A 17469-nucleotide genomic window follows, 5' to 3' on the forward strand; every position below is an offset into this window, starting at 1 on the left:
GGATGGTGATGACAATGATGGTGCGAGAGTTGATGATGATGTTGATAATTAGTATGATGATGATGATGATGTTGATAATTAGTATGATGATGATGATGATGGTGATGGTGGTGGTGGTGATGATGATGATTACGATGAAGAGGATTGTGATCGTGTTGACCTAGATAAGGTTGGTGATGACAGTGATGGTGGGGAAGGGGATGATGATAGTGGTGATGATGATGATGATGTTGATGATGATGATGATGATGATAATGTTATTGATGATGATGATGATATTAATGATGGTGATGATGATGGTGATGATGATGATGATTGTGATAATGATGATGATGACAATGATAATGGTATTGATGGTGATGATGATGACAATGGTGACGATGATGATGATGGTGGTGTTGGTGGTGGTGACGATGATAAAGGCTTTTGTGGTGATGACTGTGATGATCACAATGAAGATGATGGTGATTAGATTTATGATGATCATCATGCGGATCATGTTGACAGTCATGACTGATGATGATCATAATAAAAGCATCGATACTACTTGTAATGACGATGTGACAATGTTTATGATGATAATGGTACTGATGAAGATCGACATTGACAAAGATATTGTTGAAATGATGATTATGATGATGATTTATTTGCAAAGTAAAGAGGAAAAACTTTTTACTGAGCAGTTCTGACGTATTACTGATTGCATCGTAAAAAATGCATGCCCACCATGAAAATTGGCATCGCAGATCACTAGCAATTGATTATCATAATCTGTTGATATTTCAGCACAAGTACAACCCTCCAAACTTCATCAGACATAATATTTCATCCTCGACCTCATAAATAATTCTCTTATACTGGGCAATGACCCAATTAGAAAAGAGCTTCAGCCTCAAATCTGCTGGGAATTGATTTTTTTTCAACAGTTTGTATTTTGTTTTATTTATACCCTGATCTTCCGTCACAAGCCATCGTTAAAAAAAAATGAATATTTCATGTCGGTCACGCTGTGACGTGTCTGGCTGTTACCCCCTAGTAATCCGTTGTAATCGTGAAAGTTGTTAAATTCCGGCAGACTCGATTCGGGGGATGTCCATGTGCACGGGGGAAGTGGTTAAGTATGTCTATTCTCGTTTCGCTTTATGAATGAATTATTTCATCAGTTTCTTATCTATATTTATGAACGTCCGCTCCCGCTTCCTTCCCATTCAAGATGAATCCAGTTGGGAAAATACAATTCTAAATTAAATGTGTTGATTGGAGTGTAATGTAGGCTAACATGATTACCAATGAATGCTCTTTATTTAGCTGCTCCTGGGAGGATTTTACGCCTAACTATAGCATCACTAATTGTCCGTAAGCACTTGATCTCTTAAACCACTGATGGTTGAAGTGGAAAGAAGTTGTAAAGAAGGTAACGAATCACCAGGGAAATGGAGCTGCTTTTGACAAATGCCTTCTTTTTTTTTTACATCTATGACATCATCCATATGGTACACTACACATTCATTTTTAGCTCTTTTGGGCTTAAATTTGGACATTTCATGAAGAAAGCGTGCCCTTTGAGATTATGAGCATATAAGAGGAGTTCATTATCTTGCTTTCTTGCAGATAAATTAATATTTCTTTTGCTACATGTTCCATGCATCTTTGATAGGGAAGTCTATCTTTAAGCTGACACAGAGACAATGATTCAAAGTTTTTAGAGAATATCTTATTACCTTCCAATTATAAACAAGAAAATTCTAATCAAGTTGTGACTGAATAAACAATAATAAACTGGTTTGTCTTTGCTCTCTATGTATATTCCCCCCCCCAAAAAAAAAAAAGTTTCATGGCCAAGGGAAAAAAAGAGATAAGTAAAGAAAAGAAAAGGAAAGTGAAAAAGGATGAAATATTTTCTGCATATTATGTCAAAATCTATCTTGAAGTTGGATGTTTGTAATAAATTTTTTGAAATTTTTGCAGGCTCGCTTGACTCACAAGTTTTTTAATAACTTTTTCCCCAATAGACCATAACAGGCCCCCTCCAAATTTTGGCTCATTATGCCACTGGTATTTTTTCATTTTACTTCATGATAATCCACCAACAGTAAGGGGGTAATTAAGAATGGCAATTCTGTGCATCATTTGTAAGAATAGATTCTTGTTTTTTGTTCATGCATAGCTTGCCTAAAGATTTCCAAGTATATAGGAATGTGATACCTGTATATTCCTGCTTGGGAACTCAAGAGGATTATTCATGAATTATTCAAATAAACAATTCCTAATTAAAAACACAATAAATACGCCTGATGGTGGTGTTGTTTTCTGTTTACGAATGCTTCACCCGATCATACGTCATAATCAAGGCTAGGGCTTATCATCATGACAAGAACTAAGAAGTTGCTTTCATACCAACGCGATCAGAAAATATCAGGTATTTTTGGCAGTGCGAAAACAAATTACTTGAAATGTTCCTAAAAGAAAATACCTGTGAAAAAAGAGGTATTTGTCAAATGTACAAGAAATTTATCAGGAATTTTTCTGAGGTTGCGGATATTCTTGCAGTGTGATAAGAGAAAGTATGAGAATTTTCCCATCCGGGCCAATGAGCTGGGCGGGCCCCGCATGGCGCTTGGGTCACTAGCTCGCGGAAGTTAGCGATTTTTAAGTGTGTCCCTCGTCTGCTACTTGGGAACTAATGTGCATGCTAATGACTTTCCAGACTTAACCCAAAATCTGAGAGTCAGGATGTGGGAAATAATTATCAGGTATTGAGTCCTGAATAAGTGTTCATGAATTTCCCAGTATTTTGGGAGATCGAGTCGGTGTGAGAGCACCTGCTGTGTTCACTCTGTATCGCAACGCGAAACTGAGAAGCTTGAACTACTATCTCTGTCATCAGATACGTAGATTGTACTTGTTATTCAAAATCTTTGTCCTTGATAGGTGCCAAAGTGGGGGTGATTTGAATATCATGTAAGAATCACTGAGGCATCCGTCATCTTTCTGTGATAAAATTTGTATCTTGTGGAACCACTTCTAGTGATGAATAATTCTTGAGAAGATATAGTTACAGGTTGTTGTAGTCGCTAGAATGGTGAATAAATGCAACCATGCTATTGCCTCAATGAAAGATATCATTTCAGTAACTGATGATGATGACTTCGCTGTTCTTTGTGAAACTGCTTATTGTAGTGGCAGTGATGATGATGGTGGTGGTGGTGGTGGTGGTGGTGATGGTGATGATGATCATGGTGATGGTGATGGTGGTGATGATGGTGATGATGATGATGATGATGATGATGATGATGATGGTGATGGTGATGGTGATGATAATGATGATGACGATGGTGATGGTGGTGGTGCTGATGGTGGTGGTGATGATGATGATGATGAGGATGATGATGATAATGATATTGATGATGGTGGTGATGATGATGGTGGTGGTGATGATGATGGTGATGGTAATGATGGTGATGATGATGATGATGATAGTGGTGATGATGATGATGGTGATGATGATGATGATGATGGTGATGATGATGATGATGATGATGATGATGATGGTGATGGTGGTGGTGCTGATGGTGGTGGTGATGATGATGAGGATGATGATGATGATGATATTGATGATGGTGGTGATGATGACGGTGGTGGTGATGATGATGATGATGATGATGGTGGTGCCTGACAGTGAGTATGATTTTGGTGATGATTGTATAGTTGATAGTATATGTTCTGATAACATACCAGTAATCTAGATATAAATTTACTAATCCAGTGATTGAATGAATGAAAACATTGACATAAAAGTTGTCTCTGAAAGAATTTCCTTTAAAATATTTTTGAAGCAAATAAACAATTGAATATCACAAGAATAACCTGTCACATCGCCACCATTTATATAATGGGTGACTACAGACTTCAAATGCTCATAAACTTTATCTAAATTCAGCTCTGAATTATAGCTCATCTAAAAAATGTCTAAATCAAGGTTTTTTATTAATATCATTTTTAGGTGCTGCTTGGAGGTTAGAAGATGATGAGGAGGGGTACCTACCCCCGACACCAAGCTTAGAGGACACCCCCTTCTCTCAAACCTCATCACAGCTATACTACCCAGTACCACCAAGACCTACGGTAAGCGGACAATATTGTAAAAATGATGCACAACATCAAGGGCATTAGTAAGATTATATGCACTCATTCTAGGACACCCAATGCATTGTCAAAGGCAATTGGTATCATGCCAACACCTCCGTTTATTTATCTGGGGGGTGTTTCACAAAGAATGGATTCGCACTTAAATGCCTTGTTGCATGCGGTATATAAGGCATGACTGCATTGGTCAGATCATGCCAAGAGGATGCGCACTACTGCGTATCAATCAATAAGATTGCACGTTGCATATCATGTACACGGCGGCATTTAGATGCGACTCGAAATAAGTCGTACTTGAATCTTTGTGACACACCCCCCTGAATTATTACATAATCTTTATCTCTTTTTTTTCAATATCTGAAAATATTTGAAATACTTTTAGTAAAATTTATTTTTTTATTTGTTATTTGATAAATATGACCACATGTGTAAACAAGTATATTGTATCATACCCCGCCCTCTTCCAATATTTTGCCTTATTTATCAGACCCCAGAGACAGACAGAGTCAGGACAAGCAACAGCAATGGAGGTTTGGCCAAGTTGGCTCGTCGACTTAGCCAGAGGGGGGAAAGGAGAGAGCGAGGGGAGAAGCTTCCATGCAGGCAACGCTCCGTTAGTGTCGACAGGTCAGTGAACACCCCTTTGGTGTAAAATGAACCATTCCCTGTACCTTCTTTGAGGTGAATTTTGTAGCAAAGCACATTTTGTTTGCAATAATACACCATATAATAAACACTATATATCCCTCATGCACAATGAATTCATGGACACCCCTTTTTGCAAATGTATCAGTCCACTTGTGTGTGGAACACACACTGCATCAATATACTGCATGTCTGTTGGTGTTCTGGTTATAAAACTTTCAGCCAATCACACACCTTTACACACTCAAGGAGCTATTATGAAGACCTATACTAAGAAATCCAGACCCTTTTATGCAATACGAAATGGACTTATGTGAACAATATGTTATTTTTCATCCATTATGTAATGCAAATATTTCTAATAAGGTTATTACAATTACCTCAATTCCATTTTTGTTTGGTGCATTAGTTTGTGATCATTTGTTGCATGGAGTGATTATTTTGTATCACCCTTAATCATTGTTATTATCTCATACCATTTATCAATATAGTTTCTAAAAATATCTCTTGGCTTTACCGAAATAGAATTATCTTATTTTATGAATTAGCAGAATGGAAATTTATCTAGATTTTATCTACAGATAAACACACCCAAATCTAATTCTGTTTGAAACATTTTTGCTCAAGGATACTTATTTTTAAAGATGACATCATATTCAATCGGCTTGCTACCAAGTGTTAATTAAGCAGTAGATTTGCGATGTCTAGTTCACAATTTCGCCATATCTTCACTCAAATCTCAGTGCCTGAGGTCTTTTGTAGTAGCCGCTGAATTCCAACTGATCAGAATATTGATAAAACTCATTGAAAATTGTCTCATCTCACCTCCCACAGGAAATAGCTTATTCAAGTAGGTTAGATCAAACGAACGAAGGGCGTATGGTAATGTTAGATTAATGCTTCATCCTACCAGTATTTTTTATATCAGTTAGAATATGTGATGAGATGATTGTAATCATTTATGTACAGGCGACATAAGCTGATTTAGTGAGATAGTTATAGTCGATCTATCAGCTCATGAACATGCTGTTTGTGAGAGAGAGTATTCTAGATCGAGGCATCATGATCGTCAGACCAATAAATGAGAGATACTTTTGGACTATCCCAAAGCACACAAAATAAGTCATGTATCCTCGCTAATGTGGATTTTAAGAATCATTCAAAATTTGGATACAGGCTATTTCAACTCACCATAATAGCAAGGATTCAGGGACATTAAATTTGTGAATGTCTCCAGATGTTACTTGTGTTGTGACAAATTATTAGACAACACTCTACTGTACTTATACCGATGACCTCAAGAGATACCGTAGCAGAAATTGAAATTACTCTTCCTGAATTCTGAAAACTTTCATACCGACTTTTACGAGTCTCATGCATCATTTAGTGGATACCGGAATTAATTTGATTTTGTATTGTGCATATGTACAGATTGAAACTCTATTTTGGTGAATATTAATGTGAACAAACCTTTTTTTTCAAATCCTGCTTGTAGCTGTTCACATATGGCTGCCCTTGCATGCTAAAATACTTGTACACTATTATGATTTGGCTTGCATTCTATGAGTTTACTCCAGTGAATTTTCTTAAGTTGGGAATGAAATTTCTGTTTGAGCATGATGTCCGTTATCGTTGTCACCACATCCCCCGCATGCAGTGATTACGAGTCCGACGTCGCCAGCGCCAACGGTATCCCTGACAGGCTTTGGAGTATGCTCCTGGTCGACGACCATGGGACCGTGCCTCGTAAACCATCAACGTAAGGCTCTCCTGTCCTTCGACCGCTCTTGTGTTTCATTGTTGTGAAGTTTTGGTCCACCTTTCACTGACAACTCTATTTGATATTAATCCATTCGTCTTGTGTTCATTTATATTTCAACATTCTTTATTTGTTTGAGGATACCATACTAGTGCATGAGTGATTGATTTAACTCTATTTTTATTTCTCATCATGTAGAGCTTTCTTCCATTTTTTTCTCCATATTGAGGTTCGTTTCCCCCAACAGGATGATATTAATACACATCTTAATTGATAATGCCTCCAACGTCATATTTTCTCTTTTTGATATCATATAAAATGCATGATAAATGTGAAAAATAACATTTTCCGCGATTCCGCCTCCTGTGGTTTTCATGATTTGGGTGATTGGTCAGTATCGAGTGTACTAATCCATTATGACATGTGAATCAATATGTTGTTTTCATGTACTTATGTTGACTTAGCATTCTATACAATGCCAGTAAAAAAATATTAATTTATTGACTGTTGATTTCTGCCATTCATCTAGACTAAGCATAGAAACCCTCTGTTCCAAGTTGACAAGTTTTAACCTGTTAACTACTGAATTCTGTAATTCCCATAGACTTTTGTACAGGGACCATCTGGTTCCAGTAGACAATAGGTTAACTTGTTAACTACCAATTTGTTTATTTCCCAGAGAAGAGACCAATTGATGGCTCACAAATCAAATAAAAAACAATGTATAAAGCTGCCATTTTTTTCTCAATTTACAATGCTTTACAGAAACGTGTTCCTAACGACCACCTTCTCACCAAGATAGGTTTTATAGATAGGTTTTTACTGTAATATATCAAAATAAACAGATTTATTTTATCTTTATTGATATTTGCAAAAAAATGATCTTCGTAGTCAGAGGTCTACAAACTTTTGATGACAAATTGATGACAGGAATTTTTTTTTGTGTGTTTAAAATGGGGTTTGCCCCTGAGTGAAAGATAGGGCCACGGGGAATCCTTGATGTATTAGCTTTGGGAATTCATGTGTAATCTAATGGATTCTGGAATATCGATTCCCCTTTTTCTCTCGCTACCCCCCCCCCTTCACGTGTACCTCTCAATCTGCCATTATCTATACCTTCTTTGTATTATCTCTCCTTCCAGCTGTCCTTCCCTCTTTCTTTCCATTTTCCCTCTTATTGATTAAGAACTAACATGATTGAATGTTCTTGGATTGTGGATATTTTAAGGGGTTTTTAATCTTAGAATCAATCAAATATTCTTGTTTTCTGTGTGGATTATTAAGTGTGTACTATTCCTAGGCAAGCAAACATCTGCATTGCAAATCCTTATTGTCGATTCTATGAAATGCATTGCTTACTTTTCAAAGGATTATCATCCATCATTTTGCTTGGAGATTGTTTGGTTTTGGAAACTTTTGAACAAAGTCATTTTTAAAGTGGTGCTGTGTGAAATTCATTGCTTCTCAAAAGATATTCATGCAAGTTTTCCATGGGAGGTGTGTGGGGGGGTATCATAGAATGTATAAATTGTTGTCAGTCTAGCCTTCTGGGGACTTTCAGTGTGTCCCAATTTAGTTTTTGTGGCATCTTGGTGACACTAGATACATTTTATTTTGATAGTGATGATGTACAACAAAGTTAAAACCTCCTCTTTATGAGATATTATATAGTAGGGGGTAGGGGAGCTATTTTGTAATAAAACATTATTGAGTCATTTTATTTTTTTGAAAATCTCATTTTGATAGTGGTGATGTCCGGAAAGCACACAGCATGGAGAGCCTGGTACCCGGAGACGACAAAAGCAAATCTTCTTCCATCCCTCCATCTCCCCTCGCCCCAAACAAGCTCCAGAGGAGTCTCTCCGGCAAGAAGAGGGGGGCAAGCACCAATGAGGTGGACTCCACCGGCCTCGGGGGCAGTTCCGTCAAGGACAAGGGCAGGAGAAACTCCAAATACATTTCCGACCTACAGGGTAAACTAGTTTATGAATACAGTTACAGACCTGCCAACCAGTACGTTTTTTGACGTATTGAATACGTTTTTGCAACCAAAATACGGCAGTAAATTTGTATTTTTTTTTTTACAAAATTGTAATTTATTGAGAAAAATCTATTTCTCAAAACTTACACAAATATTGTTATTAGATCAGTGTAATTTCAGGTAACTTGTTTTTTTTTTCAATCATTTTGTTAAAACCAGGGTGAGATATACACATGTTTAAATGTGTTTTTTTTATCTGCAAGAGCAGTGCGTATTTTAGCTTGCATGCAGCCTGAGCGCAGCAATGAGCCAGTTTGCCACACATTTTATTATGAAATACACTTTTGGGGGAAAATACACTTTTTTAATCACAGAATAAATTTTTTGATCCCAGAGGTTAGCAGGTCTGCAGTTATATCACAGCCTTGCTGGCAAAAAGAGCTTTAGCTCAAGCACATGAGATGTGAAATGTATAGGGCACACATGAGTTAACACCCCTCTGCCAACCAGGCAATTTGTTCATACTTTTGTTTAGTCTAGCATTTCTATGAGAAACTGTTCTGAAAAACTGTCTAATTGATATATATATATATATATCTATATATAAAATGTCTTTATTTAACTTGTAAAGCAAGCAATCAAGAGCAGGGAGCAAATTATTGAAAAGTAAAAGTCAGCATGCTGTATTTTATCACCAAAATTGAGTAAATTAAAGATCGCTATCGTTTTATATCACATGCAGTCAGTTGTGAACTAAAAGCTTTTTTTTTCGTAATTCAAATATAACTAGAATTTAATTCGTCATGCGGACGAATTAGGTGGTCTGTCATGATTTTTCATTCAGAGTCGGCTAGTGTATAAAATGAATAATTTAGATATGATTGATAATCTTGATTCTAGACATCCTAAGAATAAATTTTGACCATTGCTCAATGTGATTATTAATGTTTCCCATAGACTTTACACGTAAGCAATTTTGAGAATTACAATTCCAATATTGCAAGTGAAAAACGGGCATGATCCCGGCATCTGATCAAAAAGTGAAGGGCACATTACCGAAAGCCCAGAATCTCAGCTATAACATATTAAAAGCTCCGGCAAAACTGACAAGAAGAAATGGAGATATGGCTCACGAAATAGAGGAATGTCGAATCTAGTTTTGAGAAAAAGTCATGTCCCATAGAGATTACACACAAAATACATGTGATATGAAAAAAACAATTATAATCTGTTTTATCTTGCTAAATTGTAACTTTCATACCTTTTAATTATCATAAAGGATCATGTAAGAGGTGGCAAAAAGAAAAAAAAAATGAAAAAAAAAATCATCTTTTCTACCCCAGGAATCGAACCTCCGCCCTCGAGAAAGCAAGTCAAATGCGTTATCCATTGAGCCACGATATTCCCCATAGAGATTACACGTAAGCAATTTTGAAAATTACAATTCCAATTTTGCAAGTGAAATACGGGCATGATCCCGGCATCTGATCCAAAAATGAAGGGCACACTTCCGATAGCCCAGAATCTCAGCTACAACATATCAAAGGCTCAAGGAAAGCTGACAAGAAAAAATGGAGATATGGCTCACGAAATAGAGGAATGTCGAATCTAGTTTTGGGAAAAAGTCATGTCCCATAGAGATTACACGCAAAATGAGGAAAAATGACATGCCTCTTTTCATCGCTGTTTTACGCAATGATGCGTTTCTCAAAACGAATATTCATGTTTACTAAGGAGAAAGAGTACCTTCTAAACTACAACATATCGAAATCTGGGCGAAAAATGATTTATATTCGAGAAGTTACAGCCAAATTTGCATAAATTTGATGACGTCATTTTTGAATAAATGAAATTTTTAGTTTGGGCGCCTATTTGATGACGTCACGAGATAATTTAGGGACAATGGTGACATGAAATCAAATTTACAACTCATAATCTATCGATATATGAAAAAAAAATTGGGGGTCAACGGACTATTTAAAGAGCTACAGTGAATTTGCAATAGGCATGTTTTTGCCCATATATGGCCTATAGTGAGAGCTCGCGCGCACACGTGCTGCAAAGTTTAACGGGTGTTAATTTCGTTATTAATGGTTGTAGAAGGTTGATCAAGGTATCAAATTGCTCAGAATTTCATTAGCAATGCAATGATATTAAAAGAAACGGTTTTTCTGCGTTGCGTTAAGGTGTAACGCGCGGAAACGCGCGCGCATATGTGCGCGCGCGCAAATTTTTGAAATGCTTAAAATGACCTGAAACGTACCCAAAAAATTTTATAGGTCATTTGGACGATTTTTTTACCTTTGACGCGCGCGTACGCGCGCGTCATGACCTCTACATGACCTTTGATGACATTGGCATTTGACCCCTGACATGAAGTTAATGTCATGTAAATATTGTTAATTTTTGATAATTGATAATGAAGATATGATCAAATGAAGAATTTTACAAAATGGCGCGTAGATGACGTCATCATGACCATATGACCTTGAAAAGCTTATTTTGCCGTCTCTATGATAGATTCTATATATGACAAAAAAATCAGCAAAATTGATTCAGCCAATTTCGAGAAAAGTTGGCGACAAAAAATAGGTACAATGAATAAAGATAGGAAGAAAGAAATAAAGAAAATTCTGACGAAATCAATAGGTGATCTGTCATAGACAGACCACCTAATTAGAAAGTATTACCAAGTCTCGTCTTGCTTGGTAACCCTTGCATGTATATTACAGAGGTGTATATAATAGAATGAAATGGGGCATTTGTTGAACCTCGTGCATCCCGCTATAATCATCCTAATGAAATTATGAATTTGTAATTATGTAGATTGGATGGGTGGATTCGAGTTGAGTGAGGGGGCATAGAATTCCAGTTTCATTAACGGGAAGGTCAATGTCAGTCGAGTGATGTCTGCATTATTACAAAAGCGATGGTACTCTTGAAATTGCATTATTATCCAGAAAGTACAGGCAGTTTGTTCCGGGGGGGAGGGGGGGGGGGACAGTAAAATGTATTGCTGTACACATGCGTAGCCAAATTATTTCCAAACATCCCTAAACAAGTTTTCCGCAGGCTTTATTTACACATTTTAGCCCCTAAACAAGTTGTCGCCAGAATATGACCCCGGGGAAAAAGGTTGGGAAAAAAAACATATCCCCTAAATACGTTTGACCCTGCAGTTGACCATTGACCACTGTTTGAAAACTACCCTTGTTTTCTCAAATCTGTGTTTTTGATACCCTTAATGAGAGCACACATGGCCTGTCCAAAACTGAAAAAACACCCCCTGTAAATGCGTTTTTTTTTCTGGTCACGTGTGTACAGCAATATATTTGACTGCCCCCCCCCCCCGGAGTTTGTTGAAATCAATGGATCTCTTTGGCACGAAATGCATGACTGGTATTGCTCATACTCCTTCCATCTAGTAGAAAATTCTCACCCTCATAATATTATCCAATGCTAGCCAACTGTTCCAATTTAATAGGATAGTCCATATTTTGCAAAGAGAAAACGGTTTTCATCCATAATTTAACGCATGTCTCTTATTTTGTACCCGGTAGGATGCGAAAGATATTGTATGTTTGATTTTGCCAGCGCCATAATGAGGCTGCGATGAATGCAAGGAATGCTCCCCAGGGAGTGGATATTGTGCACTTTTCGTGCGGGATTGAAATGAATCCAATGACCGGGGTAATAATATGCTGTAACGCGCTTTGGGCCATTCTGGGAAAAGCGCTTTATAAAAATTGGGTATTATTATTATTATTATTAAAGGTTAGTTATGTCCCTGTATTAGAGCCTGTTTATAGCAGTAACCTGTCTATAACAGCCACACTTTGGGTTTTCTATTTGTGGTCACTAAAGACAGGTTACATGGCATATGCCTATTCTACTTGCCAATGTGTTCCCAATGATGAATATTGTAGGAAAGGAAATAATGTTACATGGTCAGGTTACTGAGCAGAAGTCTAAACCAGAAGTGAAAGTGTAAATGACAAAGTTTTTGCTGCTCCCATCCATTTTTTCAACCTCCAGCTCTGTTTGAGGCAGTGGAGCATCAGGATCTGGATGCAGCGAAATATTGCCTGGAAGCCAATGGGCTGGACCTGAACCAACCCAACCCAGATGAGTTCACGGTCCTGGACATTGCAGTCATGACCAATAACATGCCCATGTCAAGGTTGCTCCTATCACATGGAGCAAGGGAAAATCCCAGATGTAAGTCCAAGAACTCATTCAATAAAAAAAATTAAATATGTGCTTTAAAACTGTTTGAGAATTAATTTGATGGGAAGTGGTGGTGATGGTTGTCAGAGGACAGAGATGGTAGAGATGCTTGTGATGATTGAGATATAATGATTATGTTGATTTTGGTAGAGGAACTTGAATGATGTTGTGGTTTTGGTCTTGGTGGTTGTTGATGATGATGATGATGATGATGATGATGGTAATGATGATGATGATGACTGAAATGGAGATGTCAATGGTGATGGAAATTAAGGTTGGGATGATAGTAATGATAAATGTGATGGTTCTTATGATGATGGTGAAGATGATGATGATGACGACGGTGATGATGATGATGATGATAGTGGTGATGATAATGATGATGATGATGATGATGGTGGTGGTGGTGGTGATGTTGGTGATGACGATGGTGTTAATTTCATATCGTTAATTGATGATGCCAATGAGAAATGATATTTCCTCACCCATTTCAAGTTATCATGAGTAAGATAAACTTATTTAGATATAGATTTTAGATTTAGATTTATTTATTTCCGTTCAACAATTTTTTCAAAATACAATCAAAGTAACAATACATATTCAATATAATAGATATTACAGACAAATCAATGACATTTCATAACAAATGTTGAATATAAATTAATCAAAACTACAATTTGTTGCAGTAATTTTATCAATGAAAAGAAACAAGAAATGAACGGAGGGCCAAGAAAAGCAAAAGCTTGTAAAGAAGGCAAAAAAGTACTTACAAAATTATAATAGGGAGGGTAAAGTGGCAAAGGAAAGAAAGAGGGAGATAAGGGATGTGCAAATAAAAAGTTCATTTAATGAAAATATATATATTTCCCCCTTTCCTTCCAGTTCTTTTGAAAGATGTCCGGCTGAACAAGCTCAATACTCTGATCAACGAAGCAGAACAAGTCATCCAGGATCTAACGACTCGAGTCGTCAACGGCTCTGGCAATAATAACGCTTCTTCTTCCAGCTCCATCAAGGTAAATTTCTTTAATTCCTTCCCATTTTCAAAATAAGCTACCATTTGTGACCTGTCTGTAAAGACCGCATACATGCCATATTGCTAGCATATTGCTCTTCATGGAGCTTTAGAAATTTGGTTTACATCCAGTTGGTTTAATAGAAGACTGTCTTATATTCAGATCGTTAAAACACCATCATGGCTGCACCCACTTGGTCTACTTGTCAATTTGGTCTAATTATTATTTGGTCCAACCATAACATGGTCTATACATCATTCAGTCTCATAAATTGTACCTATATGGTCTAATTTCCATTTTGTCTGATTATTCTTTTGTACTTTGTCAATATTGAATTGTTTAGATAGTTCTATTTGGTGTTGACCAAGATGACATTTGAGGATATTGCATAAATTGAAATGAAACAAAATGGTAATTAGGTTAAATTGCAAATCAATTCAATTCAATTTTTCATTTATTCAACCATCATCAGGTACAAACAATTGGACAAATAAATACCAATATAGATAATTATATATAGGTACAAACAGAATATAAAGCAAAAAAAGAAAAAAGAATGATGGTTTGGTTACCCCTGAGAAAGCAGAGCTTATATAAACGGGCCACCAATATAAAATATACACTGAAAGTATACAATAAGACCAACTACTAGTAGTTAGTGGACCAACTGGTTGTATATGAACCAAGATTGGACCATATGGGATGAGAACAAAGGGAATGTTGAATACCAATCAACAATTTATAAAAATTTTGGTTGCATAATAAATGTGTGAAGATTCTTTCACTGAAAATAAAATAGCCAGGTATTGACAGTCTGTAATCTTGTAATGTGAGATGTTTATAAAGATTTCAAATTGTCGCAATAGAACAGAGATCTGGGGGAAGTTCAATGTATTTCGCTCTATTTTTTCCCTTCTTAGGATGCCGATAGGCAACTTGTGGATTGGGAATGGCGTTACAGGTTACTCAAACGAATGAAGACAGGCTTTGAACAAGCAAGTATGTCGCCCTCTATTTAACATTTCTGGAAAGTCAAGCTTTGACTCTTTTCTTTCTTCTGTCTTTATTTCTTGCTCTTGTTTTCTCCACTTTTTCTTTTGTATTTCTTAATTTTTTTTTTGTTTCTCATTTTCTTTATTTTTCTTTGTCCTTTTCCCCTTTCTATTCTTCATATTCCTTTTCTTTTTTGTGATCAAGGGAGTTACATTATTCATTATTGTGTATTTTAGCCCCACAAATTTGCAATTAGTTCACATTGGTCAAAACACCTGAGAAAGTTATTTTTCTTATTAATACATCGCAAGTGCAGAACAGATTCTATTTGTTTTTGTCTCTTCCTGTTATGGTCACAAATGCTAAATTTGATGAAAAAGGTTGAGATAACAAAAAGGTCTGATAATATAGATCTTTCATCATACAAAAAGGTGGAAAGGATTCATTATTATCTAGACAAGGCACCAAACTATTACGCAAAACGAGGCCAGCAAAACAAAGCTTCGGACCAAATCATACTTTCAAATGAAATTAGTCTGATGTCACTGATGCTAGATAAGTGAGAGGTCGGAGATCAGTAGCAAAGATAGCCATCCTCTCAGGTGTGCGGAGTGATGTCATCACCTTTGCTGTTTATGATGATGGATTTAGACCAATCAGAAGCCTCGATAGACAAATGCAATTTCAGATACAGACAAGGATGAAGTTGGTGCATGAGTAATGGTGTATATCCACCCTCATTAGTTGTGATAACTGTGGCCCATTTTGAGAGGAAAGTGGGGTAATTAATACCTTCCCTGCGCTAGATGGGTGGCAATGATCACCATGCTCCCAGGTAGATAACCAGTTGTTCATTTCATTGTTGTGGTATTATCTCTGATTTTGACAATCAAGTGTGTTTTTTATTAAATTTATTGTTTATTTGATTTTTAAAATATATTTCTTAAGTTTTGAAGGCAATTCTCAGTTTGTTTTTATTCAATATCTTGAATTTAAAAAAATCACAAAGGATCAACTTTTCAAGCTGTATATATTTTTTCTGTAATGATGATGATTTAATACCTTTATCAGTGATGCATTTGTTTGTTTATATCAAAATCGTATTATTTTGGGAAATAGGGAAATCATTGTTTCTCCCTTTTCATTATGTTTATGGTGATGAACAATGCGACATTATGTGGTGTGGTCACATTGAAGAAAGAAAAAAAATAAAGGAGATTACTAATACTGAGATCCAAAATAATCCACATGATTATATCTCTATTTCCTGATGAGCGTAATTGCCATGTTTACATTGTAACAAACTTTGTTCGATTTTTGTCTTCACTTTCTCAAGGAGTACCTGACATACCAGCTATGGTGCGGTTATACACAGCCAGTAGCTCGTCCCTCCTTGTCACGTTTGAGGAGCCGTTGAACATGAATGGTGCCGCGGCTACCCGGTTCAAAAGTAAGTATAATGTTCCTCATGACATAACTTCTGACGGTTTCCATATTGAAGAATAATTGTGAAGTAGGTTTCCCGGTACACCATGTATCTTTCTTGGGCAATTGTTGGTCCTGAAAAGGACCACCCAAACTCAACGTTTGAAGATGGCAAGAACGCACTTTTCGAAATATGGGACCAACAATTGCTAAAGATACGTGGTGTACCTTGAAACCTACTACACTTTCTTATAATAAAAATATATTAATAATAGTAATAAAAATAACTGCATTTATATAGCGCATATATTTATGACACTATGTGACTTCTTTTCAATTTAATTCATTTATTCCATCAAATTCAAATGCATGTAGATTAAAAATGACATATGTGCCTGCATATATACAATGCAAACAAGTAAAAAGTGCATAAAATAATTTTAAAAGATAATGTAATATTATTAATGAATAAAACATTTGCCCTGATTGATTATTATCACTGAATGGAAGAAAACTTAAACGAAATAGAGGCCTTGTGAGAATAAATTCTCAAAAAGAGAGAAATGTATATGTATTACACCGGTATATCTGAATCATCATTGTGACAGAATATGGCATTGAATAGAATAACTTATTTTTCTTCTGTATGCCTTCCTTTGTGCAGTTGAATGGAGCCAAAACGAAGACTTCTGTCCTTTAGCTGGTGAACATATACTGTACCACTTCAGCAACCTCAAATATACTATACAAGGGCTAACACAGGTAAGAAATCACCAGATTAAATTATCATATTCTATTTATCCGGGGTAGCCACTTGAGGTTTAAACATGCTCTTTCAATGTGCCTTGCTTTACGCAATTTGATGCCGAGTGCTTTAGCTCAAGGGCAGAATGTACCATTATGATGAGTTTTTGGTGTGATTCGGCCGGCCATGGATTGAACCCTAGACCTTCCTGTTCATGAGGTGGTCACTCTACGGCTGAGCCACTATGCCCGGTATCAGACTAGGAGTTGTGAAACTGTGACTATTGTCTTTTTCTTTCTTTCTGCTTATTGTACAGTGAAATATCCAATCATTTCAAATTAGTTGAAGAGTTGCTTGGCATGTTTAAGAAATATGTTATAAACTGTGAAATGTGATAAAACTGAGTTGACTGCAATAATGCCACAACAGAATTCGACATTGATGTTCAGCCATTTTCGTGCAAAAAGTGTGAACTACTATACTACCTTATATCGTGTTTGTAGCGAAAGAGCAAGTTTGACACTGTCGTGGT

The 17469-nt window shown here is 36.4% G+C and overlaps 1 protein-coding gene across 3 annotated transcripts in view; it reads left to right on the forward strand.

Moving 5' to 3' along the window:
- LOC121422333 (ankyrin repeat and fibronectin type-III domain-containing protein 1-like) overlaps window positions 1–17469 on the forward strand; it is a 79093-nt gene that overhangs the window by 26533 nt on the left and 35091 nt on the right. For 2 of the 3 annotated variants that reach the window (XM_041617309.1, XM_041617308.1), the window contains exons 3-11: window positions 4004–4125; window positions 4634–4773; window positions 6449–6550; window positions 8297–8523; window positions 12567–12749; window positions 13641–13774; window positions 14695–14773; window positions 16104–16217; window positions 16857–16954. In XM_041617309.1, the coding sequence (XP_041473243.1) occupies window positions 4004–4125; window positions 4634–4773; window positions 6449–6550; window positions 8297–8523; window positions 12567–12749; window positions 13641–13774; window positions 14695–14773; window positions 16104–16217; window positions 16857–16954 (1199 nt within the window). The remainder of the gene's footprint in view (window positions 1–4003; window positions 4126–4633; window positions 4774–6448; window positions 6551–8296; window positions 8524–12566; window positions 12750–13640; window positions 13775–14694; window positions 14774–16103; window positions 16218–16856; window positions 16955–17469) is intronic. The other variant, XM_041617310.1, reaches the window with a different exon arrangement.

Source organism: Lytechinus variegatus, chromosome 10 (genome assembly GCF_018143015.1).
Source record: "Lytechinus variegatus isolate NC3 chromosome 10, Lvar_3.0, whole genome shotgun sequence".
Classification (NCBI taxonomy): Eukaryota; Metazoa; Echinodermata; class Echinoidea; order Temnopleuroida; family Toxopneustidae; genus Lytechinus; species Lytechinus variegatus.